The sequence below is a fragment of the Centrocercus urophasianus genome, unplaced genomic scaffold, assembly GCF_019232065.1.
Source record: "Centrocercus urophasianus isolate 14NV4802_14NV808 unplaced genomic scaffold, USGS_Curo_1.0 seq_34, whole genome shotgun sequence".
Lineage (NCBI taxonomy): Eukaryota > Metazoa > Chordata > Aves > Galliformes > Phasianidae > Centrocercus > Centrocercus urophasianus.
Window position 1 is genome coordinate 8347608 of NW_024884911.1, and position 25439 is coordinate 8373046.

Here is a 25439-nt window from a genome sequence, read left to right on the forward strand (position 1 = left end):
GGGGAAATTTACAGCCACAGCCAGGGAACACTGCAGCCATTGTGGGTGCCTCCTCAGATGCTTTTTGCAACTGTTGACCCCAACCTGAGTTGTGCACGCTGGCATTGCTGTCAGCCTGCTGCGGCCCCACAGGCTCTGCTCCCTTCAGTCAGAGCTGGAGGTGATGGAGCAGTGTCTGTGTTTCCTTCAGAGCACGACCCCGCTGTGCTGCTCAGAGCTGTGTGAGCGCCCCACGCTGTATCAGCTCTGCTCTAATTAATTAAGGGCTGTTGCTTGGGAGCAGCACGTGCTTAGGTGTAAGCTTTGAAGTTCAGTATGTTGCAGAGACTTCAAAGGAGACATTTTATTAAAAAATAATAAAATCAAGAGCTCCCAAACACTCGCGATCCGAAGAGCTTGTTTGAAGTTGCTCCATGCTGGCGATGTGGGGCAGCCGCAGCACCCAGGTACCATTAGCTATTACCATGCAGTGCTTAACCCTCATGTTATTTAAAGAGAGAAAATAATCAAAGCCAGGAGTATTGCTCAAGTGTTTTCAGGGCTTGATCTAGCAGTACAGAACTAATTGTGTTGTGTCGTGAGTTATGCAGGAAATAGAGAAAATCAAGGCTGACAATCAAATTAGCAAAAATGTAAATTTATTCCAGGTCTGTGTTTTGAATCAATGTCATTCAGGATGAACAGAAAAGCTGTGGCTGTTTCCATTGCCAGGACTCCTCTCCGTGGTGAGCCTGACCTTCCTGGGGAGCTCTGGGCAGCTCCAGGCTGCGCTGTGGCCTGAGGTGCCTCGTGCTGGGGACGTTCCCCTGGGCCGCAAACAGAGCTGGAGGTGCTCCTGGAGGAAGGTGGTGAGCTGCTAGGTGCTGCTGTTTCTCCTCTGGGGTTTGGCTGTCACAGTGCTCTGGAGTAGCGGTGCTGCTCCATATGGCACGTGGCACACATGCTGTACTATTCGGGCTGCTATTTACATGGCTGTGTGCAGAAGAACAGAAGTAGGAGGCTTAGCTGTACATCGTGGAGGGAGCAGCTCGCCCTGGAAAGTTCGTGCCCTCCTTCTGTTGCCTTGCAGGCTGCTTTTCTCTGCACTTGTGAACAGCTTTCTTTGGGGCTGAGACCACAGCGTTCCTCAGCTCTCAGTGTCCTGCACAGTTGTGCACATGGGTGCAGGCACTGAGCTGTGCTGCGGTGGCAGTGCATTCAGGGCTGTGTGTTTTCCTGTGGGTTGTGGAAGCGGTTATTGATGTTTAATTTTCAGTGCAATGCAGGAAAGTATTTTGTTATTCAGTTATTTAAATATTTTTAAGATCAGCAAGTGAAAATTCAAGTGTAAAAGACCATGCAGAGAGCAGTGAAAATAGCCAGAGCTACAGAAGCGCATGGAGAGGATGTGAGGAGGGGTCAGAGGGCTGTGCCACGTCCCCGTGGCTGCGCTGTGAGGCACCGGCACTGCCGCAGTGTGCACACCCAGCAGCACGGCACTATTTGTCTGCACCCAGGAGCTAAATATGACAATGTTAGCATTTTTCATTTCCCTGACGTTACCATTAATAAAGCAATGATCCAAAAGAAGCTTTGCTGAGTCTGTTCTTTATGCTTCCATCACTCACGACTAGATAATTTCACACAGGATCGTTTTTAAATTAAATGACGATAAAAGTGCTCCGCTGTCCTGTGTTCACTAGTTCATAGAAGTCTATCAAGTCATTAATGTGTCATGACAAACTGCTAGTTGGATTCGAGAATAATTAATTATTTGCATAAATAACAGGTTGGACTTGGTGCCTTGCACGGAGCGTTGGGCGCTGGGACGGCTGCGGGTGGACGGAGCTCCGCCGCTCGTTGTGCTCCACGGCCTTCGGCAGTGGCTGCTTCAAGAAACCAGCTGATCGTTGGAGATTTCAATGAACAATGATACAGATTTTCATAATCACCATTAATCACCACATATTTTTCAAGATAATTACAGCAATTATTATTTAGATTCCTCTTTATGTGCACATTGTAGAAAAGAACAAGTGCTTATTACGCTGGGTAGTGTAGAGAACTACAGTCTGAAGTTCTTTGTCATCCAGAAACTCATTATGTTAACTGATGCTGTCTGTGAAAGTTCGTCAGCGTGTTTAAATGAGGGTAGCATTGGCAGGTCTGATTATTTAAATCTGGTAGCTTTGCTAAAAATATAGTTATTCTAGAAAGATGAATTACTAATTTGACAACCGCGATTTAGCTGGAGTCTGCAGCAAAGAAGGCGGCATCTATCGTGTGCTCAGAGTGGGTGACGGTGCTCCTCGGGGCACAGGGGGAGTTTCTAAGTCAGCTAACAGCTCGTGCTTACAGCCAGGAGGGGCTGTGGGGCGCGTGGCCCCGCAGTGGGCTGATGGACTTCCCCGGAGTTTGGGCTCAGCACTTCTGGCCGTGGGCTCTTTGGGCACTCTTCTGATTCCAGCAGACGAGCTAATTGCTCATGACCTTCAGGGAGGAGCTGTTTCTCAGAGACATTAAGCGGCGCTGACATTTTTCTTTCTGAGATCCCTGTCTGTTTTTTTCTGGTTTTGAGAGCGGAGCAGGCAGCTCCCTGATCTGTTGCAGATGTTCCACGGAGGGGAGAAGCCATCCGGGCGCAGCGCTGCGGCTCTCAGCAGGCCTTCCCCTCCGCTGCCTGCCCAGCACAGCAGCGCAGGCCGGGCTCTGCCCAGCTGTGGGCACTCTGCAGCGCCAGCCATCACTGCCCCAGCACGGCGTGTGTAAGTGCCGTGAGTTCTGCCTGGCTGTGCAGAGCTGCTGGGCGAGCTGCTGGCCTTCTGCCTTTTCCTTGTAGTGTGATGGGTCTGCCGTGCCAGCTCCTGTGCACACTCCCTGCGCTTTGGGACTGTGCCATTAATAACACGCTTCCATGCATCGTGCCATTTTTAAGTATGATCGTTAGGATAAAGGGCATATACTTAATTACAGGCCTGCTTAATTACAGCTCTGTTGAAGCTCGTTTGTTTGGGAGAGTGCTAATTGTGCTGCTGGGCCCTTGGCACGCCCCGCGTTCAGCTGCTGCTGGCAGGGCGGGCGCAGGGCAGCGCGGCCCATCCTGCAGATCGCCGCACAAACAGCGGCGCGAGCGATCAAAGCAGCTTCTGCGGGGGGAATGGATGCAGATGGTCTTCCAGGTTCAGAACTTTCCAGGGTTTTGTGACGCTGCTTTTCATCTGTTTCCTTTTGTTTCATGAAACACCGTGGCTGCCACATAACACCTTTGATAATGAAATGATCTCAGTGGAGTGGGGTTTTTTTTGTTTTCATTTGGTTTGGTTCTTTAAGTCAAAAATAGTGTGTCAGATGCTAAGTATTCTTAAATGACTCATTAAATCACTAACGTAATAACTCGCTGGTGCTGATGGCAGTTAGGAAACAGCAAGCGGGGAGATGCAGGCTTCAGGGGTGCAGATGCTTTGTGAAAGAAAACCGTATTTGAGGATTACTGGAGGGCATTTCAGGGGTTAAAGTTGGCCTGGTTGAAGTTTTTATTTCCTTGAGAGCTGAAACTTAAAGGTGTAACTGACACAAAGCGTGTGTGTCTGGGGCTGCACTCTGCCTTAGAAATGTGCCCTTTTCAGTCTTGCGTGGAAATTGCTGAGATGCATGCTTCAGAAGTAAGTGGCTCACTTGTACTGACATATCTTGTGGGAGGGTTTCTGTGAAGTTTCCAAGGCAGCGATAACAAGACAGGAACACTGAGCATCACTGCGTTATCAGAGAAGAATATACAAGACATTAAAATAGAAGAAATCCTCTTAATATCATTAAGGTGGTGCTGCAGAGAGTGCCTGGCACAGTGACGTGTCCGTGTGCCTGTCCTCTACTTCACTGATTTCTGTCCCCCAGAGGCCATTTGCGTTTTGTTTCAGCTCTGTTTCTTGCTGCCAAATCTCGAATGATGACAGCCGGGCAAGGGAAGGGGCTGGCAGTAGTTCTGCCCAGGTAGCAGTTCTTACAGCTTTGCATTTGGAAGGTGAAAGTTACCTGAACAGGTGTTTTCCTTTTCCTCTTGCTCAGACACCAAGTTAGCTCAGATGGATCTCTGTGGTAGTGTTAAATAAATACCTGTCCTTTCAGAGTGTTTATTTTGCGTTGCAAACACCATCCCGTTTTGGCATCTGGCCCAAATTGGAACCAAACTTAAAACTGAGACCATGAAATTACACTGAGTAGAGCAAGGAAGGTTGATCGAGCCGCTGACTTTGTAGTTGTGTCTTGAATGGAGAGAAACCGCTGGGAGATTGGAGGGAGAAATGATTGTCAGTAACGTCCATGGAGCATCAGTCCGATGTCACTGCTGTGTACACTTGGTATGTTTTTGTGAGCGTGAAGTTGCACACCAGAAGTGAGCTGGAAAAGTAACATCTCTGCTTGTTTTGTCCCTTACAGCAATGGATGGAGTGCCTTTCATGATCTCGGAGAAGTTTGCGTGCGCTCCTGAAGGGGTGAGTTGTCTTCATTCTCATTCCCATGTCCATAGTTTGTCTGTTCATGGGGAGTGGTCACAAGGCATTGACACAAACTGCCTGCTTCTGGGAGCTGATCTCTGGGAACCCACATCTTGCTGAGCTGTAGGGCAGAAGCAGCCTGGGGCCAGGTCTGCACAGGAGCTGACTTCTCCCAGGAGAGGAAGGTTTAACACCATTAAAATGGGAGTGGCAGCGTGGCTTTGGGCACTGGAAACACCTTTTATTTCTTATTAGAGATTTGAAGAAAGCTGCAAATACTCATGTCTACCACATTTCTATGCCACTGATGCAGCATCGCAGAAGTCAGCCTCACAGGTTCTACTGTGCACCCTGAAGGTCAGGCCAGTGGTAGCAGTGTGATGCCAGGTCAGGCACTGTGCCCACGGCTAGGCCGGGCTCCTTCCTCCCACTGCCTCACCTGAGGGCGATGCCGGGAGCACCACCGCCTTTTCTGCCCTAAAACTAAGTGCAGTTGGCATCACCTGGGCCTTCCAGAGCTGTTGAATCACTGTGAGCACTGGTGGCTGCACATGGAGCTGAGGAGCTGCGGCTGACCCGAGATAGCAGGGTTGCCATGGCTACATTGGAGGAAATCCAATTCCAACGTGAAAATGTGCCATCGTGTTTACCAATTCCAGCCTGGAAAGTTTAGAGAGGTGCTTGAGTCCTAATGACACCACAGCTGGACCTCTGCAGAGCGCCAGGAGCAGGAACAGCGATAGAAAAATGATTCTAGTGGTCCTGCTGCCCTCTGGCTTGAGAGATTATTTAAGTCAGGGCATCTGTGGCGCAGCAGCAGAGCAGAGAGGTCCCCACACACAGCACGGCGGCACAGCCAGGGCATCCCCACGCACAGCACACTTGGGCCCTGCGGGAGCTGCTCAGCATCGCATCCTGCAGCTCACAGCAGTCCCACAGCACTGACCGGAGTTGGTGGGCTGGAACTCAGAAGCCCTGAGAGCCTAATGCAACCCATTACCAGTTCTTTAATCCATCTAATCACTAAAACAGTATCTCTTTTAAAGTCAATTTATGAGAATCTGTTACAGCAAATTTATGAGAATCTGTTACAGCAAAAAACGTCAGCTGTGTCTGATTTTTCCCACCATGCTCCTGCTTCGTACATCCTTTTTCTCGCTGACACAACCTGTGTGTGCAGCCGGATGCAGTTTTTCACATCCACTGCTCTCTGCAAGGGTTGTTTATGGGCCGTTATTCCCGGAAAGCTGGGTCCCCTGTTGCAAGGACAAGCGCAGAGAGATTAGGCTGTGCTAATCCTCCCCTCAGATCCTTTAGACACCATTGCCACCATATGGTCACTTCGGTCACTTTGTTTCCCCGCCCGTGCCACTCACACCTGTGTGCTGCGGCCAAACAAAGCCTGTGGGCAGTGCGGGGCATGTGCTGAGGGCAGCGAGGAGGCCCTATCTGAAGTGATGCAGTAATGGGTGTCAGCTGTCCCCGCTTAGGGAGAAAGGCATTAGAGCTGCTATCCCTAAACCAGCTTCTGCTTCTTCACTCTTGTGGTGCACCAAGAAATAGGATTATGCATGCGTTTACAGATGGTGCCTCTAAATCTCTGGTGATAGAATCTTTGCTGACTTTAAACAAAATGAAAACAAAACAATAGAAAAAAACCCCAACAAACTAAATTGGACATTTGTTTGTTTTTTTCCCCACAGATGCAGCCAGTTGATCTCTTGGGCATCACAATCAAAAGCCTTGCAGAAATTGAAAAGGAGGTAGGTACCCAGTCATACACTGAGCAAAAGCTGTATGAGATCTGTGCTTATTTGGTTGTAAGATCCTCTGCCCTGTGGTAAAGCTCTCATCTTTCCCAACTCACTGTTTGTGGATGAAGTCAGTTTTGAGTCAAATAGTTAATATGGAATTAGAAACATCTGTAATTTGTGCCTACTGAATCTTCAGGTATTGAATCCAGTGGCAAAGTCTGCTGCCCTTCAGTTAGTTCCAGATGCCTCTCTTATTTAATCTTTCTTATCATCAGAATGCATTGCCTTTGTGCCTCCTTGCTCTCAAACACCTCTGTTGTGCACACCGTCAGGGTTAAAGGCTGTGCTGGGAGACTGTGAGCACTGGGGCTGGCACCTGCTGGCTTTCCTCACACCCTCCTGATCCATTGCAGGCTATGTATTTTTCAGAGTAATGAAAAGTCTAATTATGCAGCCCATATTCCTTGATGAAGTATCTTGTCTGCACATAGATAGCTGCAAATATAAATATTGCGAATTTCTGCATGACTTTATTTCCCTTGCAAGCAATAGCACCATTAAAGCCAATCTTCTGGATTTCCAAAGCAGCAAGAATGTTTTCCCTGGAGCTAGATGCCTTGCAAAAAGTATTCCCAGAGAATTCCAAGAGTTATTGTTCTCTGTCGCCACATTTGCAGATGTATGCACCCATCCTCCAAGCTGCACAGTGAGCCCAATGAAAGGACCCCACCCTCTCAGGAGAATCAGGGAAAAGAGGTGCCTTCTGCACCCTCAGGCTGTGTCTGGAGCCAGCCTCTCGCTGCACCAGGCCCAGGACCTGCACGGCTGTGTGCTGGGAGTGTGTGAGCAAATGATGAAACCCAGTGAGAGCAGAGGGTGAAGACGCTTGGTTTTAAGATGAGGGCGCAGTTGGCCTGTGCCCAGTTCAGTGCATGTATGGCAGTGAGGAGCAGAAGCCCCGCAGCACTGCTGCCGTCTCCTTGCAGAACTGCAGCGAGTTGCGCTGCTGGTCCTCGTGTCCCAGGCAGGGAAACTTCCTGTGTGAGCGCCAGGCGGGCTGCACGTGGTGCAGCGGTGCAGCAGCAGGGCTGTGCTGTGTGCGGCTCCGGCAGGTTGGGCTGCGTGGGCCTGTGCTGCTCGGGCTGCTGCAGGCCTCTGCTCTCCAAGTGAGGCGTCCTCGTTAGCTCAGCATTGAGCTGAAAGTCTGGAGTCTAATTAGTGAAGTGTGCATCTAATATTAATCATTCTTTTTAAACTGACAAGGAGGGCTGCCCGTTTAACCACTTAATGGCTTCAAGTTTTCTTAGGCTGCTTTTTGCAAATATATTTAATGAAGAAGTTGTAAATCTGAAGGAGCTTAAAATTTTAATTTTATACAGAAATATTTTTCCTTGTTCTCATGTTTGTAGTCAATTCTCCAGAGTGCAGTCACATGAAATGTTCTTTAAATGAACATATTTGCTAACTGGCATGATTTCAGTTTTTAAAACATCGGTTCCAGCAATTAGGCATTTTTTTCAGTTCCCAAATGACTAGAGAAATTCGTCTTGATTATAATTGCTCTTAGCCACGCATATCTAATTTGTGTCTTTTTAAGTGTTAATTAGTAAACAGTTTGAGCTGACATCTTTATGTGTTTGTGTGTTGAAAAATGAGGCTTATTGCTTCTGTAGCTCGGGGTGGTGCTGCTGGCTGCGACATCGTGACATTGAGGTGCAATTAATGAAGACATGCCTGCCAATTAAAAGGCGGTCTGGAAGCGCGGCTCGCTGACACGCCGCCCCGCAGCTGGCAGCGCTCGGTGCCGCGCGGACAAAATGGAAGCTGCGCGCGGTGCCGCGGTTGCCGTGGCAGCGCCAACTCCCGTCGCGCCGCGCGTGCACCGTGACGCGGAGGAGGCCGGGAGGCGACTGCAGCGCAGCCCGGGAGCGGTCGCCGAGCACCCCCTAGTGCCCAGCGCCTCCGTGCACCGCGCGACTCGGCTCCCGCTCCGCCCGCAGACGAGGCCGGCGCTCGGGGTCCCGGTGCGGCTCTCGCTCGGCCCCGCCCGGCGCTGTGCCGCGGTGCCGCCGTGCGGCGGGGCGGGCGGGGGGCGTGCCCGGACTGACCGCCGCCAGGTGGCGCTGTGGCGGCGGCGGCGGCCCCGCGCCTCGGAGCTCGGCGGTGCTGCCCGGGGTGAGCGGTCCGGGTTGGCCGAGACCTGCGGGCTCAGGGGCTTCCGCCCAGGTTGCCGAACCGACGGTTGTAATTACGGCAGTACGGCTTGTGTAACCGGGCGTGCGGCGGGGACTCGTCCTGCCCCGCTGCCCGGTGTGGAGGGCGGCGCAGCGGGCGTGCCGGGTTAACGTGGGACTGCTGGAGAGGGGTGATTCTCCGGAGTGCCCCCCGCCCCGCCTCCCGCTCGGGTCGCTCCCCCTGGGGCCACGCCGGGGAGCCCGCAGTCGGGTGTCCCACGGCGCCTCTGTCTCGCTTTCCCGCAGTACGACTACAGCTTCAGGACGGAGCAGAGCGCGGCAGCCCGCCTGCCGCCCAGCCCCACGCGCTGCCCGCCGGTCCCGCCGTCCTGAGCGCCGGCGCCGGAGCGGCCGCGTGCAGCACTACTGAGCGGGACGCGGCTCCGGGCCCCGCGGCCCCGCCGCTCCGGCCTCGCCCCGCCCCGCACCGCCTCCGTACGCCCCGCTCCGCGCGTCAGACCTCGCGACCCTTCGGCAGCTGCTGCAGACGCGTCTCCACGTGAGTATGCTGCTCGGAGAGCGACCGGCGGCCTCCCGCCTGCTCCCGTTCCCGTATCCCCTGCTGTAGGACGGTCACAAAACGGCCGACCGTAGCGAAGCGCCGTGCACGGCCAGCTGTGAGCTCGCAGACGATCAGGGACGCTCGGCAGCGAGCCCTGAGAAAGAAAAAGACTCAGCCGTCAGCAGCGGGCCCAGCCCGCGGTGCTCGGTGGTGGCCCCGGACGTGGGGCGCACGGCAGCTCCGCCGCAGCCGCGATCGGCCCAGGCTCAGATCTTCGTTTTGCCACGGCCGTGTGGGGCCGGGGCCTCTCGCTCTGGCCTCGCTACGCCTCCCCTCTCCTCGGCAGCTGGCAAACGGAGGTCGCGCGGAGTCCGGCGCTGCGGTTCCTCTGCTGTGCGCGGCGACCTCGAGTGGCGAACGTCCCGGCTGCCCCCGGCTGGACGCTGGCCGCGGTCCGGGCGGCCCCTGCGCGCCGTGCTGAGCCGCGCCCCGCTGACGGGTGGATGCTGCTGCCCGCCTGCGGCGTGGAGCGGGTGTCTCGTTTTTGCCTCGTAGCTGCTACAAGAGGCGTGCCCGTCCCCTCCGGCACTCTGGAGGGAAGCACTGAACTCTGGCGTAGCGCAGCATGAGAGCTGATGCGTAAAGCTGACCTCAGCCTCCTTGTGAGCTCGCTCCAGAGTTGAATGCATGTCTTGGAAAAGTCTGTTGCTGTAATAAGTTATTGAGAAATGCCTATCTGATCTGTGCTGCTTTTTCAAGTTTCTGCTGTAGAACAAAGCTACATCATGGCAGCAAAATGGCAATTTTTAAGTAAGTGTTAAAATGTACAACTTTTTGTATTGTAAAATAATGATTACCTAACCCCATTGAAATGCAATTGCCATAGTAACAAGTATCAGTATTGCCGCTCTCTGTCTGGGTCACATGTATGCCCTGACCTGCTTTGCACTGCATTTGATGGATCTTGTATTTTCTAGTTGGATGGAATGGTGACTAACGGTAGGTTTTGTACTGTCAGCTTGTATTTTTTATTTGTACATATGTAAAGTATTTCTTGTCCAAAGACTCATTTCTGGTTTTAAGGCACCATATCGTATTGCTGGGATAATGAGCACAAAATACCTTAACGTTCAGGATAGTCTGATTCCAGTTCTTTGCTTCAACTTCTTCCAGTCAGGTAATCATTTTCTAAAACTGCCTCTGTAAAGCAAGGCTGTGTGATTTGAAAGCACAGGCAGATTCAGTTGCAGGTGTGTCATAACTTGGTCAAAAGAATTAAAGCTATTTCATTTGCATCAGCTCTAGAGGTTTGAGTGACCCCCTGGAAGTGCTCATTTACTTGAAGGTTGCAGCACCATTTGTAGTTCTTATTTATCCTGCAGGAAAGCAAAGCCAGACCTCACTGCCAAGCTTCACAAAGGCTGGATTGATGATGCCGACATCGACAAATGAACACACCATGGCAGCCTGGTCATTTGGCTCAGGTTCACTTGAAGTTCAAATCCACTCTATGCTGTAGTAGTGTGCCCATATCATCCATCTTTTGTCGTTCTGTGTTTCTGCTTGTAATTTGTCCTGTAGTTTTCTGCGGCATCCATTCATAGCTTCTCCTGTAGAGCAGTGGGTGCTGCAGGTAGGTGGAAGCTGGCCGCGGCGGTGCATCCTCACGGCTTTGGGGCGGCAGAGCTGCAGATAGCCAGCGTTCCCCATTGCTGGTGGCAGGGGAGCGAGGGCTGCAGAGACAGTGCCAAGCTTGAGGGTCAGCTTTTGCTACCAGGAGATGGGGGCATATCTGGAGGAGCACCTTGCCCACCACCTCACCACATGCCCAGGGCAGCACCGACCGCACAGCGGTGAGGAGCAGCTTTGGGCACTGCCAGGCTCTGATCTGAGGGAGCTCTCCCTGAGGATGTCTCAGGGGAAGCAGGCTTGCAGCGCTGAGTCCCTTCCCATGAGATGTAGCTTAGAGCAGGTGAAACTTGTGCTTTTGTGTAGCTTAGCCTTCTCAAGTAGTAAGTTCAGCTTTTTCCTCAGTGACCTACAAGAAACACTGGATGGCTCAAAATGTTGACAGGACAGGCAGCTGACACAAGCATCTAAGAAATCTTCAGGATATATTTGTATAGTTGGTTCTCCTTCTCTCTTCTCTTTCACTAGCTTAGCAAATCTACTTAAGGGATGTGTCTGCAAATCAATTTGGAAGATAGAATAGTTTGGGTCTTCGCAGTGTTTCTGCACTGTGGCACTGCAAAGATAGCTGTTCCTGAAAGTATGAAAAGTGTGACTGCAGTTCTGTCTGTATGAGCGCAGTAGGGATGTCCTGAGCACTGGAGGCCAGTTGTGCTCTCAGCCATGCTAACCAGTCTAAAAAACTGTTGGCATTTCCAAAGGGAGAGAGCTCAGAGTCTCCCCTTAGAAGCATGGTGAGATACAGCACAGCTTGGCTGGTTTGGTGTGTCATTGTTGTGATCCACTGATTTTCGGAAGCTTTCTTGCTGCACCTCTGCATCCCCAGGCTGTGGGTACCAGATCAGTATTTCCACAGGCAGTTTTTTACTGTTCTGCCACTTTTGTACTCTCAGTGGCTCATTGCAAGGCTGGTCCTTGCATGCTTGCAGCGATACGCTGGAGCCCGCACAAGCATCTCTGCATCTTCCTCCCTGCTGGTCCAACATGCAGTGTGCTAGCACTGCCCAGGGAGTCAGTGTTCAGGCAGCCTGATTCTGATGTTTTCTGGCTGAAGAGAAGCCTTCTGAAGCAGACAGGGAGGGGATTTGTCAGCAGACGGCAACAGAAGTGGATTTGCAGAGCTGTGCCAGATGTGTTCGGCTACCTTGTCTCTTTTTCTAGAACAAAACTAGATACCAGCTAGCTTAATGTTGTGGCTAATGGAGAAATTAGTTTGCTGGATTATCCACCAGATTTGTATCTCTGCAAGAAATAGAAAAGCAGCAGAGGTTTACTTACTGTACAATATACCTTCTGATGTGAATTAGGAGAGGTGTGCTGCCTCCTGGATTTCCCTCAGCAAAGAGCCTGCTGGGGTGACTCGTGGACTATCCAGGACACACAGTGATGTCTAATGTGTTAATTATGGAAAGGCAAGATATTAGTGCAGAAAGTAATGTAGAGCGTGAACTTTGTGATCAGGTGTGGACGGACCTAGCAGGTGTCTTCCTGTGGGAGTGTTTCCTAGCTGTAGTTTGTAGAAATAAGCTTCGTCAGACTTTTCTCCTTCGACTGTCGCTGCGGTTACCCGCTGTTTGTAGGAGAGGGTCCTCTGGGAGCCTCCTGTGCAGTAGGGCGTTGTTGGTGGTCTGGAACCTTGGGTTGTTTGGCGTGGCACCTGGTGGCACCTGGCAGAGCCGCTGCAGCTCTCCTTGCCCCTTTCCCAAGGGCGGCACAAACAGCTGCATAAGATGGAGCCTGCAGCACGTGGTTTACCGGCGTCTTTAGAAGAGATAACATCCTTGCTGTGCTCAGCCCACGGCAGAGCAGCGATGCTGGCTGGGCGAGGGCCTGGCGATGGAGTCCCAGCCCCACGGCCGCCGTGCCCCGCTGCCCTCCTCCCGCAGCGTGCCTGCATCGAGCATCGGCTCGGCGCCGGCCTGGGCCAGCGAGGATCCCGGCGCCGGGGCGGCCGCGCGGGGTCGGTGTTCGCTGTACTGAGCCGTAAAGCCAGCGGCAGTGCTGCAGGTAGGGAGGTGCTGCCTGCTAAGAGAAAGGCTCTGTGAGGGGCCTCTCGCTTCGTTCGGTGCAGGGAACCCAAACGGTTTGGATATTTCGGTCAGTTATTGTAAAATTGTTCCCAAACAGCAACAGTTTTAAACGCCGTCAGACAAAAGGAGGAGAGAAACCTTTTATGCAGTTGGCAAGTGTTGTTTTGAGATGCTATGCATTGTGTTGGGTTATTGAAAACAAATTTACTGTGCATTAACCTAATGAATGTTACTACCTTTTATATTTATTTTAGATGACTCTCCTGTATTTTACAAAGGGAAGTTTCATTGTGTGATAACAGTCTGTACTCTTAATATAATTTGTTAAATAAAATCTGTTATGATTGGTTTATTCTCTGTTTTGTGTATGTGTTAATTTTGGAGCTTAAGAAGCTTACAGTGCCACAACTGCTCACAGGAGCAGAAGCACTCGGCCCTGGGACCAGTCTGCTGGTTTTGGCTCCTCACCACCGCTGCATTGGCCTCTTTGGATCCCAAACCTGGAGTTAGAATGTGTCAGGAAGAATAAACATCAGTCAGTGCTATTCTGAACTCTGCTGCAATGCAGCGGTTTTAACTGTAGCACCTGGAACTATTTTTATTTCTTGGTAAGATTACAGGTTAGTTTGATACAAGTAATGTTTACTTACAGTAAAAACAGTGTTTTCTTTGACTTCAGTGCAGCATTTGATACCACGATACCACGATGAATACTTGTTCAGGAGTTAGAACAGTACAAGGTTAGCATCCTAAGTGAGTAAGAAGCTGGGCTTCTGGCCAGGTGGATGTTTCCAGCAACGTCCTGCAGTGGTGAGTTTTCTCACCTCCCCATCCCATGATTTTGAGGAAGTTGAAGAAAATAGAAAATCATTACTCATAAATGTTCCTGGATGGGAAGGTCTCAGAGAGGAGCAGGTATTGTAGGCTTGAATACAGGGGACTCACAAAGGAGCTTTTCTCTCTGTCCCAGCTGCACATCACCATTTCCTTCTGCTTGGTGCTAACAGGGACTTTCTGAGCGGTTCTGGTGGGACGCAAAGGCTGAAATCAGGTACAGCCTTTCCTGTGCTCTCAAGCTACCTGGGAGAGCAAAGGACACTGCAAGAGATGTGACTGAGTTCAGGCACAGGACATAAACCATAGGAGCAGAGGAGTCACTGGCGGTTGGACCAGGAGCTGTGAGCCTTCTGATGAGCTGCAGAGCTGGCTGCTCCTGGCTGCCCGTGGCTGCAGAGGTGATGGCATGAACCTCATGAAGGTAATTTGCTTTTGTTTGTGTTTGTTTTTATCCTTGTAAACCAATCTGAAATGTCTGCTAAATTCTATGCTGCAAAGTCAAAAATCAGAAGTCAAAATATCTTGACTTCAGCATTTTCTGGAGGGGAAAGGACCATACATGGCAAATACACTGCTGCACAGGCAGCGTTCCAAGTGTGTGTGGCAGCGAGTTCAGTACAATAGATGCAGGCAAAGTTAGTGGAACAACTCATTTATCCTCTATGAAGTGCTCAGGCAGGGCCAGGAGCGGCTGGCATTGCAGCAGTGTGCAGCAGGTGACAGCAGCGTGCAGCCTGAGCACAGCATGCAGCTTGTGGGACTGCGGGGCACCTTGCAACTACAGCCACAGACCCCATCTGCAGTGATCTGATAGCGGGGAGAGCCCTGGGCCTCAGGCAAGGCCTTCTCTTGGAGGGAGCAGTAGCTCTGGGGCTTGGTGCTGGCACAGCATTGTGGTTTGGTGCTGGTGCAGAGATTCTGGTAACTGCGTGGGCTCAGAGCAACCCTGCTGGGCTCAGGGCTCCATGGTCTCATTTTTTACAAATATAAACTGGGATTCTGCAGAAGTAAACAGGGTTTTATAATCAGCTCTGAAATACGGCTGTATTTTAAGAGAGGCAGTTAAGGATGGATGTGTGAGTTACAGGGAAGGTGCCATGCTTTTACGACCCATGCTCTGCTCTGTGTGGCCCTGCTTCGTGCTCTCTTTGTCAAATGCTGCTGCTGGCGAGCGATTTAACAGCAGCGGGGAATGCGACTGGGAAGGCTGCAGCTCCAGTACCACTGTCAGCATGGTCTGCAGGGCAGAGCTGCCTCCGCAGTGGGGTGAAGGCTCAGAGCGAGGCAGGATGGGGACAGGATGATGCCCAGAATGGGGAGGTGCAGGCAGCAGTGCAGGCAGTACACAGCAGGGGCAGGGCTGCTCTGTTGGTTGGGCAGGGGGTCCTGGCCCCATGGATCCCAGCGCAGGTGGTCCTGGCAGCTCTCTCCCTTTTGCAGGCACCCCGGGGGCACAATGGACTTCTCGATGGGGGAGAGGTTCACGTCACACCGTTAGAACTCAAGTTTGTTATTCGTTCTGCTGTTATTTTTCTGAACTTGACTCAGCGGTGGTGCACACTGTGACCTCTGGCATCTTCTCTCACCCCAGCCAATATCCCCATCTCACATACTTTGAGCGCCCTTTGAATTAAAGGAGATTAATTCCCAAGTTCCCGACATGCTCTTCAGGCACATGTTTTTATAACCTCCTAAAGCAAGTGCCCCTGGTTCCGCCAAACTAGCTCAGCCCTAAGCTGCAGGCACTGGGAGCTACTGCTGCCCCCCAGGAGAGCACCCCGCTGCACGCACCCACGGCCTTCCTGCTGGCTGGGGATGCAGCAGGCATAGGCTGGCAGCAGCCGTGGGGTGCGATGTCACAGGCTGCTGGGCTTTGTGCCGCTGTGGCTTTTGTTGTTGTTTGTTTTCTTTGCCTCTTCTCCCTCCTACAGCTTCAAGAATTAACTCGCCCTGGGAATATCTCCAAATCCTTTCCCTTCTTCGAAGTGATGGATAAGCCATGTAACTGATTGCCGTGGCCTCGGAGAGGGTAAACATCTTCTGCAGCTTAAAATGAAACTTTCTCACTCCTCGGTTAATGAGTGTTGAAAGAAGCATAAATAGAAATAACACAGGATTTCCATGACTAACAGGATGACCGCATCAGTGAATGTTGTCGGGGTTAAAAATGACTCAGCTTTTGCTTCCCCAGGGTATGATGTTTTATCCCGCGGCAGGAAGGGCTGCCAGCAGCACTTTGAAGGTCTGGCAGAGCCGCCACGGCTTGGATCGTGAACTGGGAAGTGTTTGAATGCACTGGGAAAAAAAGGAAAGTCCTGAACTCTGCTCCATGTGTGCAGATTTCGCGAAGATAAAGGAGCCCACAGCTTTATCCAGCCATGCTGACTCTTTTCTTTTCCAAAGCCTTTTCAGATGTTTTCACTTTTCTGCTTGCTTTGTTGAAAGATGTAAAAATTTAAGACAACCACAAAGTAAACATTTCAAAACTTTCTATTCTGAAAATTAGCGACATTTTCAAAATCCCCCAAATTCTGTTTCTGCTTGATCCAAAATGAAGATGTTTGGCATTTCTTTGGTTGGCGGCATATTTTTGTTTGTTGATAACCTTTCTTCTATTTTTCCAAGAAAACAGATCAGTTATTCAGTAGAAACACCAGATAAGTCGATGTCTTGTCAAAATAAAGCAGGTTTTCCTTATTAGAGTGAAATAGTAATGAACTCATCTGCTTCCAATATTTATAAAGAGTAGAGAAGCCCATTAATTCTACTGCTTGTGAATAAAACCATCTGTGATTTCTTTCCATTTGATGTGTTTTGGTTTTAATATACATTTTTCACAAATAAGTGTAGGGATTTTTTGTGAAAATGTCACATTCAGAATCTCATAAAGAAGGAACGCAAAGAGGGGGAAACGAAATGTTTTGTTAGCTAAGTAATTTCTCACCTTGTGCAGAGAATAAAATTCATGCCAACTTTAACACATTAGGCGACAGAATTACATGTTCAGCTCTAATGCAATCCGTGACTCGTAACGAGGCAAATAGAGTAAGTTTGGAAGTTTGTTTTCCTTTGGGAATCACACAGTACATCTAACCTAATCTGTCCTGACACTGGAATTATGACACTGTGAGCTTCTTCAGGGGAGCAAAATGGTCGATGCCTCTTTCTAAAGCCACGCAGACATCGATAAAGCGGGCGATGCATCAGGGCAGAGCGGCCGATGGCAGCGCGGGGCTCAGCGCCGTGGGTCCCAGCCTGCAGCTCTCGGGTGCCTCGTGACAAACTTCTACCAGAGCGAAATTTGACCTCTAGAATTATGCTCCATTAAACCAAAACGTGAGAACGCCCCACGTGGGACCGCTTTGTAGTTTGACTTGTGAGTGTTGGATCTTAAATTAAAATGAGTATTCATCCAGCTGCTCTGCCCTGTTTTTTTACAGCCTTCCCCCCAGCCCGTACTGCAGAGGCAGCTCCGTGTCACGGTTTCCAGCAGCTCACCCAGCCCTGCCAGCCGCCCCCATCCCACGGACCCCCGTGGGGCCCTGCAGGGCTCTGCCCGGCCGTGGGACCCTCAGCGCTGCTGCGGTGGCTGTGGGGTGAGCGCGGCGCGACGCAGTGAGGCTGCGCTGCAGAGGGTGCAGCGATCAGAGTGCCTGCGGGCAGCGCTCTGAGCCCCCGGGTGTTACCTCTTCTGCTGCTGAAAAAAGCACATCTCCTTGTTGGCTTTTTCCTCTCCTTTTTTTTTTTTTTCCCAATCATCAATAAAATCTTACTTTGGATAACCTAAAGCTTTTCTTGGAAGGTGAGGCCACAGATCACAGCAGTGCTGGATGCAGCTTCTGCATGGTGCTTTCGGCTGCTCCCAGGGGGACGCGATGCAGCCAACCTGCTGATCCACGCACACAGCGATGTGTGCACTGGCACAGACTGAAGATGCTGTCCCGGCTGCCGTGCACCTCTCGTGCTGTACCTCTCATTGCTGCACTCGCTGCTGCCCGGCCTGCACTGCTCTCTGCTGTTTCCACAGCTGTTGGTTCCTCAATGTGGCAAAGGCCAACCACAGGTAAGAGGAGTGCTTGTCTCTTGGGAGAGTTTTCATACCTACGTGCAGCAGCTGCCACTCTCCTTTGTGTAGTTTGTGCTTTTATTGTTTTTATTGTTTAAATGAAGCTTTCAGCTGCCTGGACTTCAACTTTACCGAAACTCAGTGTACTAATGGAAGGTTCTTGATGTGTTTTATTAGATATCTATCATTCCAGTCTGGATACAGGGACAGCGTTTTGCAGAATGCGCTGCACTGCCAGAACTGCAGCCGCTGCTGGCCGTGGGCGCTTCCTCCCCCCACAGCCCCTCGCTCAGCCCCATCTGTGCAGGGCTGGCTGGGAGCGCCTGGTGAGCGCTGTGTTGCTGCATGCAGCCATCGAGGGCTCTGCTACGTCTGAGCCATGCAGTGCCACCGCCCCCAGCTGTGCTCCTCAGAGGTTGTGCTGGAGGTGGGCACAGTGCCCACAGGGGCGATGAAGCGTGAAGGAAATGGAGGCGGGGGGCTGAGGCACCACGGGGTCACGTTAGGTCATCTTCCAGGGGAGCGCTCCCAGCTCCCAGCAGGAGTGCCGGGAAAGACGTTGCCCAGACAGCAGCCAGGAGCCCCGCGCTGCAACGTGCTGCAGTCCTGTGGCAGCAGCTGTGGGCTCACTTGGGCGGATGGATGGATGGACAGACGCAGTGCTCCCTGCGGGACCTGAGGAAGGCCAGTATAAGGGCTGTGCTCGGTCCAGCTAAGCACTGAGGGCATGGGGATGTTTCCTGTGACTGAGTTGTGCCTGAATTGCTCAAAGGTTTTATGCTCTCTCACAACCCCTGGCAGCTGCAGGCAGGAGCCAGCTGATGGACTCAAAGATCTCAATGCAAACTTTTTTGCCTGTTCTACCTCTGAATTCCATTTTCTGCCCAAATGCCTACTTGTATGAAACTTGTAGGAACTTAATTATCCTTGAGACTTCTGCTTCTCTATGAAATCTGGTTCAAATCAGTTTAAAAAAAAGAGTTCAAAGTCGTTGGGCAGGCTGGGCAGACAGACAAGCACGCAGGGATCACAGGAGCCTTGTTTTTGTAGGAAACGAGATTAAAAAGATCCCACGGCAGCACGGAGCTCCGTCGGTGCGCCCCCGGCAGCGCTGGGTGTGGGGCTCAGCTCGGCACAGCCGCACGGCCGCACTCACACCGGGAGCGTCAGCCTCAGCCCGGCTGCTGCTCCCAGCTGGACGCAGACTCAGAGCATCCCTGCTCTCCCTGCAATGCAGACCTGTACCTAATTTCTTCTGAAAAGGGCCCTGAGGAAGTCAGCAGATGTTATTATTAAAGCACTGAGTATCAGCAGCTCCTGAGATATTGTCAGTTCGTTAATGAGCTGATCAAACTGTGGAAAACAAGGGGTTTCCCAGCCTCCTATTAAGGAAAATAAGACCTCCAAGGTTAAAAGACTTCTTTTAAACTGCACCAGGTTTATTGGTTGCCTAGCACTCTTTAATCAGTTTGTTCTTAGAAGGCCCTTGCTGTCCAGGCACAGGAACGGGCGCTATCCCAGCCGGTCCCCAGAAGGAAACTGAGCCGCTCCGTGCTGGGAGCGTTCGCTGACATTTTGCTTGCCAATATCTTCTTAACCATTCCCTGCAGTTATTGCAAATATTTGGTGAATTCTCTGTGTATCCCTGCCAGCAGCTCTGCCTGCAGACTTCTGCTGATTTGTGAATTACTGTTTCCCCGTTCGAAAGTTAAGCTCATTTGCCTATCAACACATTTGTATTCTGCTTGGCAACCGCTGCATCTCAGAAGTTTCCCAGGGCTGCAGAAGACACAAAATGCGTGAGTGAGAAATGGCCTTGAACCCGAGACTGCCTGTGTCTCTTCTCTGCACCGTCTCACTCCTGAACCATTCCTGTGTTGGGAGATGCACCAGCTCAGCTCAGACAAAAGCAATGGGAAATGGGAGCCCACTCTATTGGGTCTTTTGCTTCATGCTACGTTATCTGGAAACTCCCTTGGGGTTGTTCAACTGCAGGGATATTTAGGATTTAGACAGTGGTGCTGATGAGATTAGAGTAGCTAGGAGTGTAGGAATCAGTAACCATTTGTTACTTCTGTAGTTGAACAGAAGATCACAACTTGCCTTAAAGGCACCTTACCACTACTGCCATGTGAGTCAGGTCCCAGGCCTGGCCAGGAAAACCCTCATCTCGGGCAGCTTATTTGTATCTGAAAAGTAAGTAGGTAAACGGCTATGGAGAAATGATCAGACAAAGAAAATACAGAGAAGGCTCATTTTTATCTCCTCCACCTACTGACTGATGTGAGGAATAAAGAAAGGAAAATAACAAGCATCCAAGCAGGCAGTGTGTGTGCAGCAGTGCCAGTGCGGCCCCGGCCCAGGGAGCAGCTCCACACGGGGCAGCAGCGCACGGCACGGCAGCTCAGTGAGCACCAGGGACGGTTATTTCTGCACAGATGGATTTATGCTGTCAGATAAGCAGTGACTGCTTAAATACGTCTTCTGCTATGCAACACTGAGGACGGGACACACAGATAAATTCACCCTGAAATAGAGGGTATGATTTTGAAGATGGAAAGGATTGTGCGTCTCTGTTGTGTTTCAGTTGGTTATGTCTACGGGCATCTCCTGAGCTGCAGCTCCATGGAACGTTTCTGACATTACCAATCATTTTAATCATAACCTGTGTCATTCACTGAAACTTTACAGGCACCAATAGACAAACAGCCACCAAATTATGCCTCAGCATCCAAGAAATACCACTCCATCCTGCCTGCCCAGCCCTGCGCCTTCCCCTGCTCTGCCCCAGGTGGGCTCCTCTGTGCTGCACAGAGCGGGACCCCCTGGCAGTGCTGGGGAGCAGAGCCTGGAGCCCAGCAGCACTTCTTCAGCCCTCACTCTGAGGTCACTACGGAACCAATGAGCCCCATCTGAATCAGGAGCATTGAGTCTGTGCTGATGGCCAGCAGGTGTCCTTCTGTGTTCTGGATCATTTGTGATGGCTTCAAACTATAACATGTAATAAAGAAGCAAAAAACCTCAAAGAAAACATGGCAAAACAACCCAAAGAGCTGAGCTCCAGGCCTGCTCATGGCAGAGGGCGCTGACGCACGTGCAGGGATTGCTGCCAGCTGTGGTGCCAACACCCACAAGGCCCACCAGGTGCACGTGGCCAGGCTGGGATCTTTAAGTGAAAACTGAAAAAAAAAGCTGTCCTCTGGGTGGGAGGGTGGATAGTTCATTTGCCCTCATCTATTTCAGGTGTGGAGCCAATTAGCAGCCATTTGCAGGATGGCTCTGTTAGGGCTGCTGCTTTTTTCCAAACTGTGAGTATCAGTTCTATTTTTTCATCTTTAGAAGTGACTTTGTAATTAGCCTGGAATTCTTCAGGAAGAGGCAAAGGCTGTGCTGCTTTGGGTTAGATTGTTTTGTTAAATCTCAAAAAAACCTGTTTTTCATTAAAGGAAGTGCGTTGGCTTCTGGGGAAATGGCCGAAGACTTTTCCCCTTCCTGGTGTTCGGAGCATTGTGCGTGTTTGAATTTGATTTTCTTTTCCATTTAAGCATTTGAAGCTTGGCTGCCTTCTTGGTTCTGTGAAGCTTGGAGTGCATTGAGGAGAGAGATGTTTGCTGCAGGCTGTGAGAACCCTGGCTCTATGGGTGCTTAGGAGCTGCCTGCCCAGTAGCTGAGCAGCCCAAGAGTGTTGTGCAAATGGGTACTGGGGGGGGGAAGGTTGTTTTCCTGGGAGATGTTGAAAAGCTGTTGGTGGAGCAGAAACCTTGTTATGTGGGTTAGTGAAGGTAGAGTGAGTTTTACTGCGTAACGTTTGATTGGCTGCCTTTTCCCCCTCAGTAGGGTAGCTTGCGTTTGGTTTGTGCTTGCGCTGTTTTCGAGAAGTGATGTTCCTGGGTGCCCATGGTCAAATCTATGAACTCTTCTAGAAGCAAACGTTCATCTTGCTGTGTGAATTCCCCTCAGTGCCAGCGGCGTTCCCACTGTGTTTCACCTGGGCTGAAGAAGTCGTTTTGGCTCTTTAAATATCTGGAGCCCAAATGAGCTGTGTGTGCTCGAATGAACGTGCAGCAGTCTGGCTGTTTTGGTGCTGAATTGTGTGAAAGAAGCCAAAGACAGTGATTCTTCATGGAGATTTCATCATGCCGTGGGGCTCTGTACCATGGGCTGTTCCAGGAGGTGGAAACAAGGAGCTCTACCAGGCACAGGGCTGCCTCAGGGCAGGAATTCCTTCCCTGTGGGCTCTGAGTAGAACTGGTGGATGCAGCGCTCTGTGCTCATGCGGTTCTTTGGGCGATGGCTCTTGGCTGGGTCAGAGCCTCAGTTGGACAACTTGTGCTTTGACCTCTGTTAGGCACTTTCATTTGCAAGTCGTGGATTTTAGGTGAAATGTTTTCCTACAGAATTTCTGTTGAGTGACGTGGAGCAGGAGAGGGAAGCGGGAACATCACTGCTGAGTGCAGGAAAGCTCTCCCTGTGCCCAGCTGGAGCCATGCAGGGGTGCTGCTGATGTCCTCCTTCTCGCCGTGCTGCAGCCCTGCCTGCTGCGGAGCACTGACGCTGTGGCAGCTGTATCTGTGCGCTCCACTGGTGCTGTGCTGTGCACTCCAGACAAATTCATGGCAAATTTTTGGCCAACATAAATCTGAAAGGGACTGGAGTTCTTGCATTCTGTGTTGCAGCCCCACATGCTGTGATGGTTCCGTGTAGCTGTTGTGGCACTGAAGGCTTAGAAAACACAAAGGCGCTTCACAGAACGGAGAAGGGCGTGAGGTGCAGGGAAATCTGTTCTCGTAGAGCTGCTTTGGAAGAGGAAATGCTACAACTGGAAAGGGAAGGTGCCTCTGTGCTGAGGTAGCTGGGTTTGTGTTGGGTTTTTGGTCTTTTGGTGGTTGCTTTCTTTGGTTGCTGTGTTGGATGTTGTTTGGCTTGTGTGTTCTTGAAGGGCTTTTTTGTTGGATCTCTTTTTTTTTTTTTTTTTTTTTTGTCTCATGATAACACCAAAAGGAAACCAGTGCAACTTCTGGCAAATTGGAAACAGGCCTGAGTATTGGACTTTACATTGATGGTACTCAGGTATTAATCCATTAAAGTAATCAAAAGAGCTTAAATAAGAATCTGAAGGCTGCAATATATATGTCAATGAACAAGCTGTAAAACTTCCTGAAAAGGTGATTTCAAAGCCATATTGCCCAAGCTTGGCAAATTGCATATTTAATTATTTTGTCAGTCCCTCTTTCTACTCTAATCTTTTGGTGAAATACCTTTAGACATATGAAATCAGTTAAGATAATTAGGGTACGATGGAATTAGGTGTGACTTGATTTTTAAGAAAGATACCATCCTCTGCCTCAGTATAAAATGTGTGCAGACCCCAAAAGCGAGACTGTATTGTGATGTTTTCTTTTCTATAAAGATCAAAGGTCTCCAGCCCCTTTCAAGATGCTTGCAGAATTTGTTTCCTAATTATCTCACATTTACTTATGTGTCTGCTGGGACATCAGAGTTAACTCTTTGATTGTAAAGATGAGATGGGACCATCATCCAGATGACCGCAGCTGAGGCCTCCATCTCCAAACTGTTTTTCAGATTCCCCGGCTCCGCTAATTCTCACGTCCCGTTTTAAAGCACGGCGATGAGGTGTTGTGTTTGCTTTATTTAATACCCGCTCCTCTACAGCAAAGATTTGTTTTTCCTCAGTAAGAGTTTACACCTTCATTAATATCCTTTACGAGTTTATGTGCTCTTCACAAGCGATAGTAAACTATTGGGGCTTTGATTTGTCTGCGGGTCGGAGCTGTTTTCGCCAAACCTTTATGATCTTTCCATGATGTGGTGCCTGAGTTTCTTCAGGAGAAATTTCTATAAAAGTTTTGAAATTAGAATTTTTTGGCTCACTTCATTGACTTTATTTTCCCCCATCTAGAGAGGAATAAAAGAGCGACAGACGCACAGAAATGTGAAAACAGGCTGTAAGGTTTGCAGTTCCAGTTGTGAAGTTACAAAAATAAAGTTGATTAGAATAGCATGAAATCTATAAAATAAAGAGCAAAAGGTTTATGGGGGAAGTCTAATATGAAACATTTTTAAACAATGTGTTTTATTTACTTTTTATACATTTCCTTTCTCATATTCTTTTGAACTTTTTTGAATCTTCTCATATGTTTCCTAATTACATTTGCCTCTCCGACTCCTGTTGGTGTTTTTTGCCATTGCACTGATGGGGCTGATGGTTATTTTTCTTTTCTTTTCTTTTTTTTTTCCCCCTCTATTGAAAAACAAAGCTGCTGTCTCGAGCTCATCCGGGGGAACGTTCAGGAGAAAAAAAAAAGTGACGACAACGCACAGCGGAACTCGGAGATGACGAATACCGGAGCGGCATTCTGACGGTGCGCCAACGGCGACCCGTCCGCTCGGAGCTCCGAGCCGGGCGGAGCCGCGGTGCCGTTCCGGAGCCGCCCGCCGCCCCGCGAAGGCCTCAGCGCGGAGCCGCTCGGCTCTGCCCGCGCCGCGGTCCCACCCGCCGCGACAAAACCGCTCCTCTGCGCCCGGAGCCGCGGCCCGCCGGGGAGCCGCGCCACGTGGAGCGGCGGGCGACGCTCGGTGGTCGCGCAGAGGTTTCTAAGGACGCCGCTTGTCTCGCGCCGCCCTCCGAAAGAGCCCCTCCGAGTGCGCGCTCCTCCCGCACGGCCGTGCCCGCGCTGCTCGCCCCGCGGCGGCTGTGGGCGCTGCCCGGCGCGGCTGCGCGTCCCTCCGTGCGGTGCGGAGCGCGGCCGCACAGCGGCACATCGCGTTCCAACGCTGCGTTTCGCGGCGCTGTTTTTCTCTCCGCAGGGCATTTCTCCACAACTCACCGTTTTCATCCTCGCTCTCCGTTTTTTTGTTCAGCCGGAACGTTTTTTGTAATCTGGTTAGCATTTAGTGACGCGGGATTCCACGTTTCTCTTCCCCCTCTGCGTTAGGAACGGTTTTGTTTACTCGGTCATGAGGTACATACTTCTGTTCCCACCCCACGGAGTTGAGTCGTTCCGTGATGTTTGCCCTTATCTGTGATTCTGGTGGCATCCCTGGTGGGTTTTTACACGATGTGCCCATCCGGAAGGTGTCAGCCAAACGTTGTGGGTGTAATTCTAATTTACAAACAAAACAAAATCTAAAACTTCTTGGATGCTCACAGACTTTTTCTGAGCTTAAATACTTCGGTAGTATTCAGTGTCAGTAAATCTCTCGGGTGGTGCTGTAAATGATCACCTGTACTTCCTGGAGTATTCAGAGCATTAAAGATAACAATCTCACGTATGTGTGTTTTTGAAAACTGTAACCATATTAATCCAAAATGGAAAAGGTCTTTTAGAGATGCTCCCAGCAGAGGTCAAAAATCTCTCCTAAGCATTTTGAGATGGGTTTTAAGTGCACTCAGGTTTGTTATGAGTCACAGGAGCTGTGGAAGGCGATCCCCTGTAATGTGGCAGACAGGTTGGTGCCTGGCTGCGCCGCTGCCCCTCAGCAAAGTGCTTCTGGGCCGTGGGAAATGATGGCAGGGCAGCTTCAGAGCGAGGCGTTCGATCTCATCCTCATCCTTCGATCTCATCCTCAATTAAAAGCTTCTCCAGTCCGAGGTGCTCAGATCTGCAGGGCTGTTTATCCGACTGCTGCCCCTTTGTTGGGGAGCAGATGCTCTGTTGATGAACTTCTGTAAATTCTGAAGCAAACTTGGAATTCTTCAGATGCAAAATATTCATTATTGTCCCAAGTGGTGATACAGGACATCCGACCTCTGGTTCTCCGTGTTTTCCTTCAGATGTGCCCATCTGTCCTGCAGGAGAGGGCAGCTCCCTGCTGGTGGCATCCCGAGAGT

The 25439-nt window shown here is 50.6% G+C and overlaps 1 protein-coding gene across 6 annotated transcripts in view; it reads left to right on the forward strand.

Annotated features, from left to right (window-relative positions):
* Nucleotides 1–16324, forward strand: part of MVB12B (multivesicular body subunit 12B) — a 50083-nt gene extending 33759 nt beyond the window's left edge. For 2 of the 6 annotated variants that reach the window (XM_042830770.1, XM_042830769.1), the window contains 3 exons: nt 4417–4472; nt 6179–6238; nt 13692–16324. In XM_042830770.1, coding sequence (XP_042686704.1) covers nt 4417–4472; nt 6179–6238; nt 13692–13820 — 245 coding nt within the window. In that variant the 3' untranslated portion in view covers nt 13821–16324. Of the gene's footprint in view, nt 1–4416; nt 4473–6178; nt 6239–6906; nt 7856–8709; nt 8797–13691 lie in introns of those variants that run through there. The other 4 variants (XR_006170881.1, XR_006170880.1, XM_042830771.1 and 1 more) reach the window with 4 other exon arrangements.
* Nucleotides 16325–25439: the final 9115 nt, after the last annotated feature.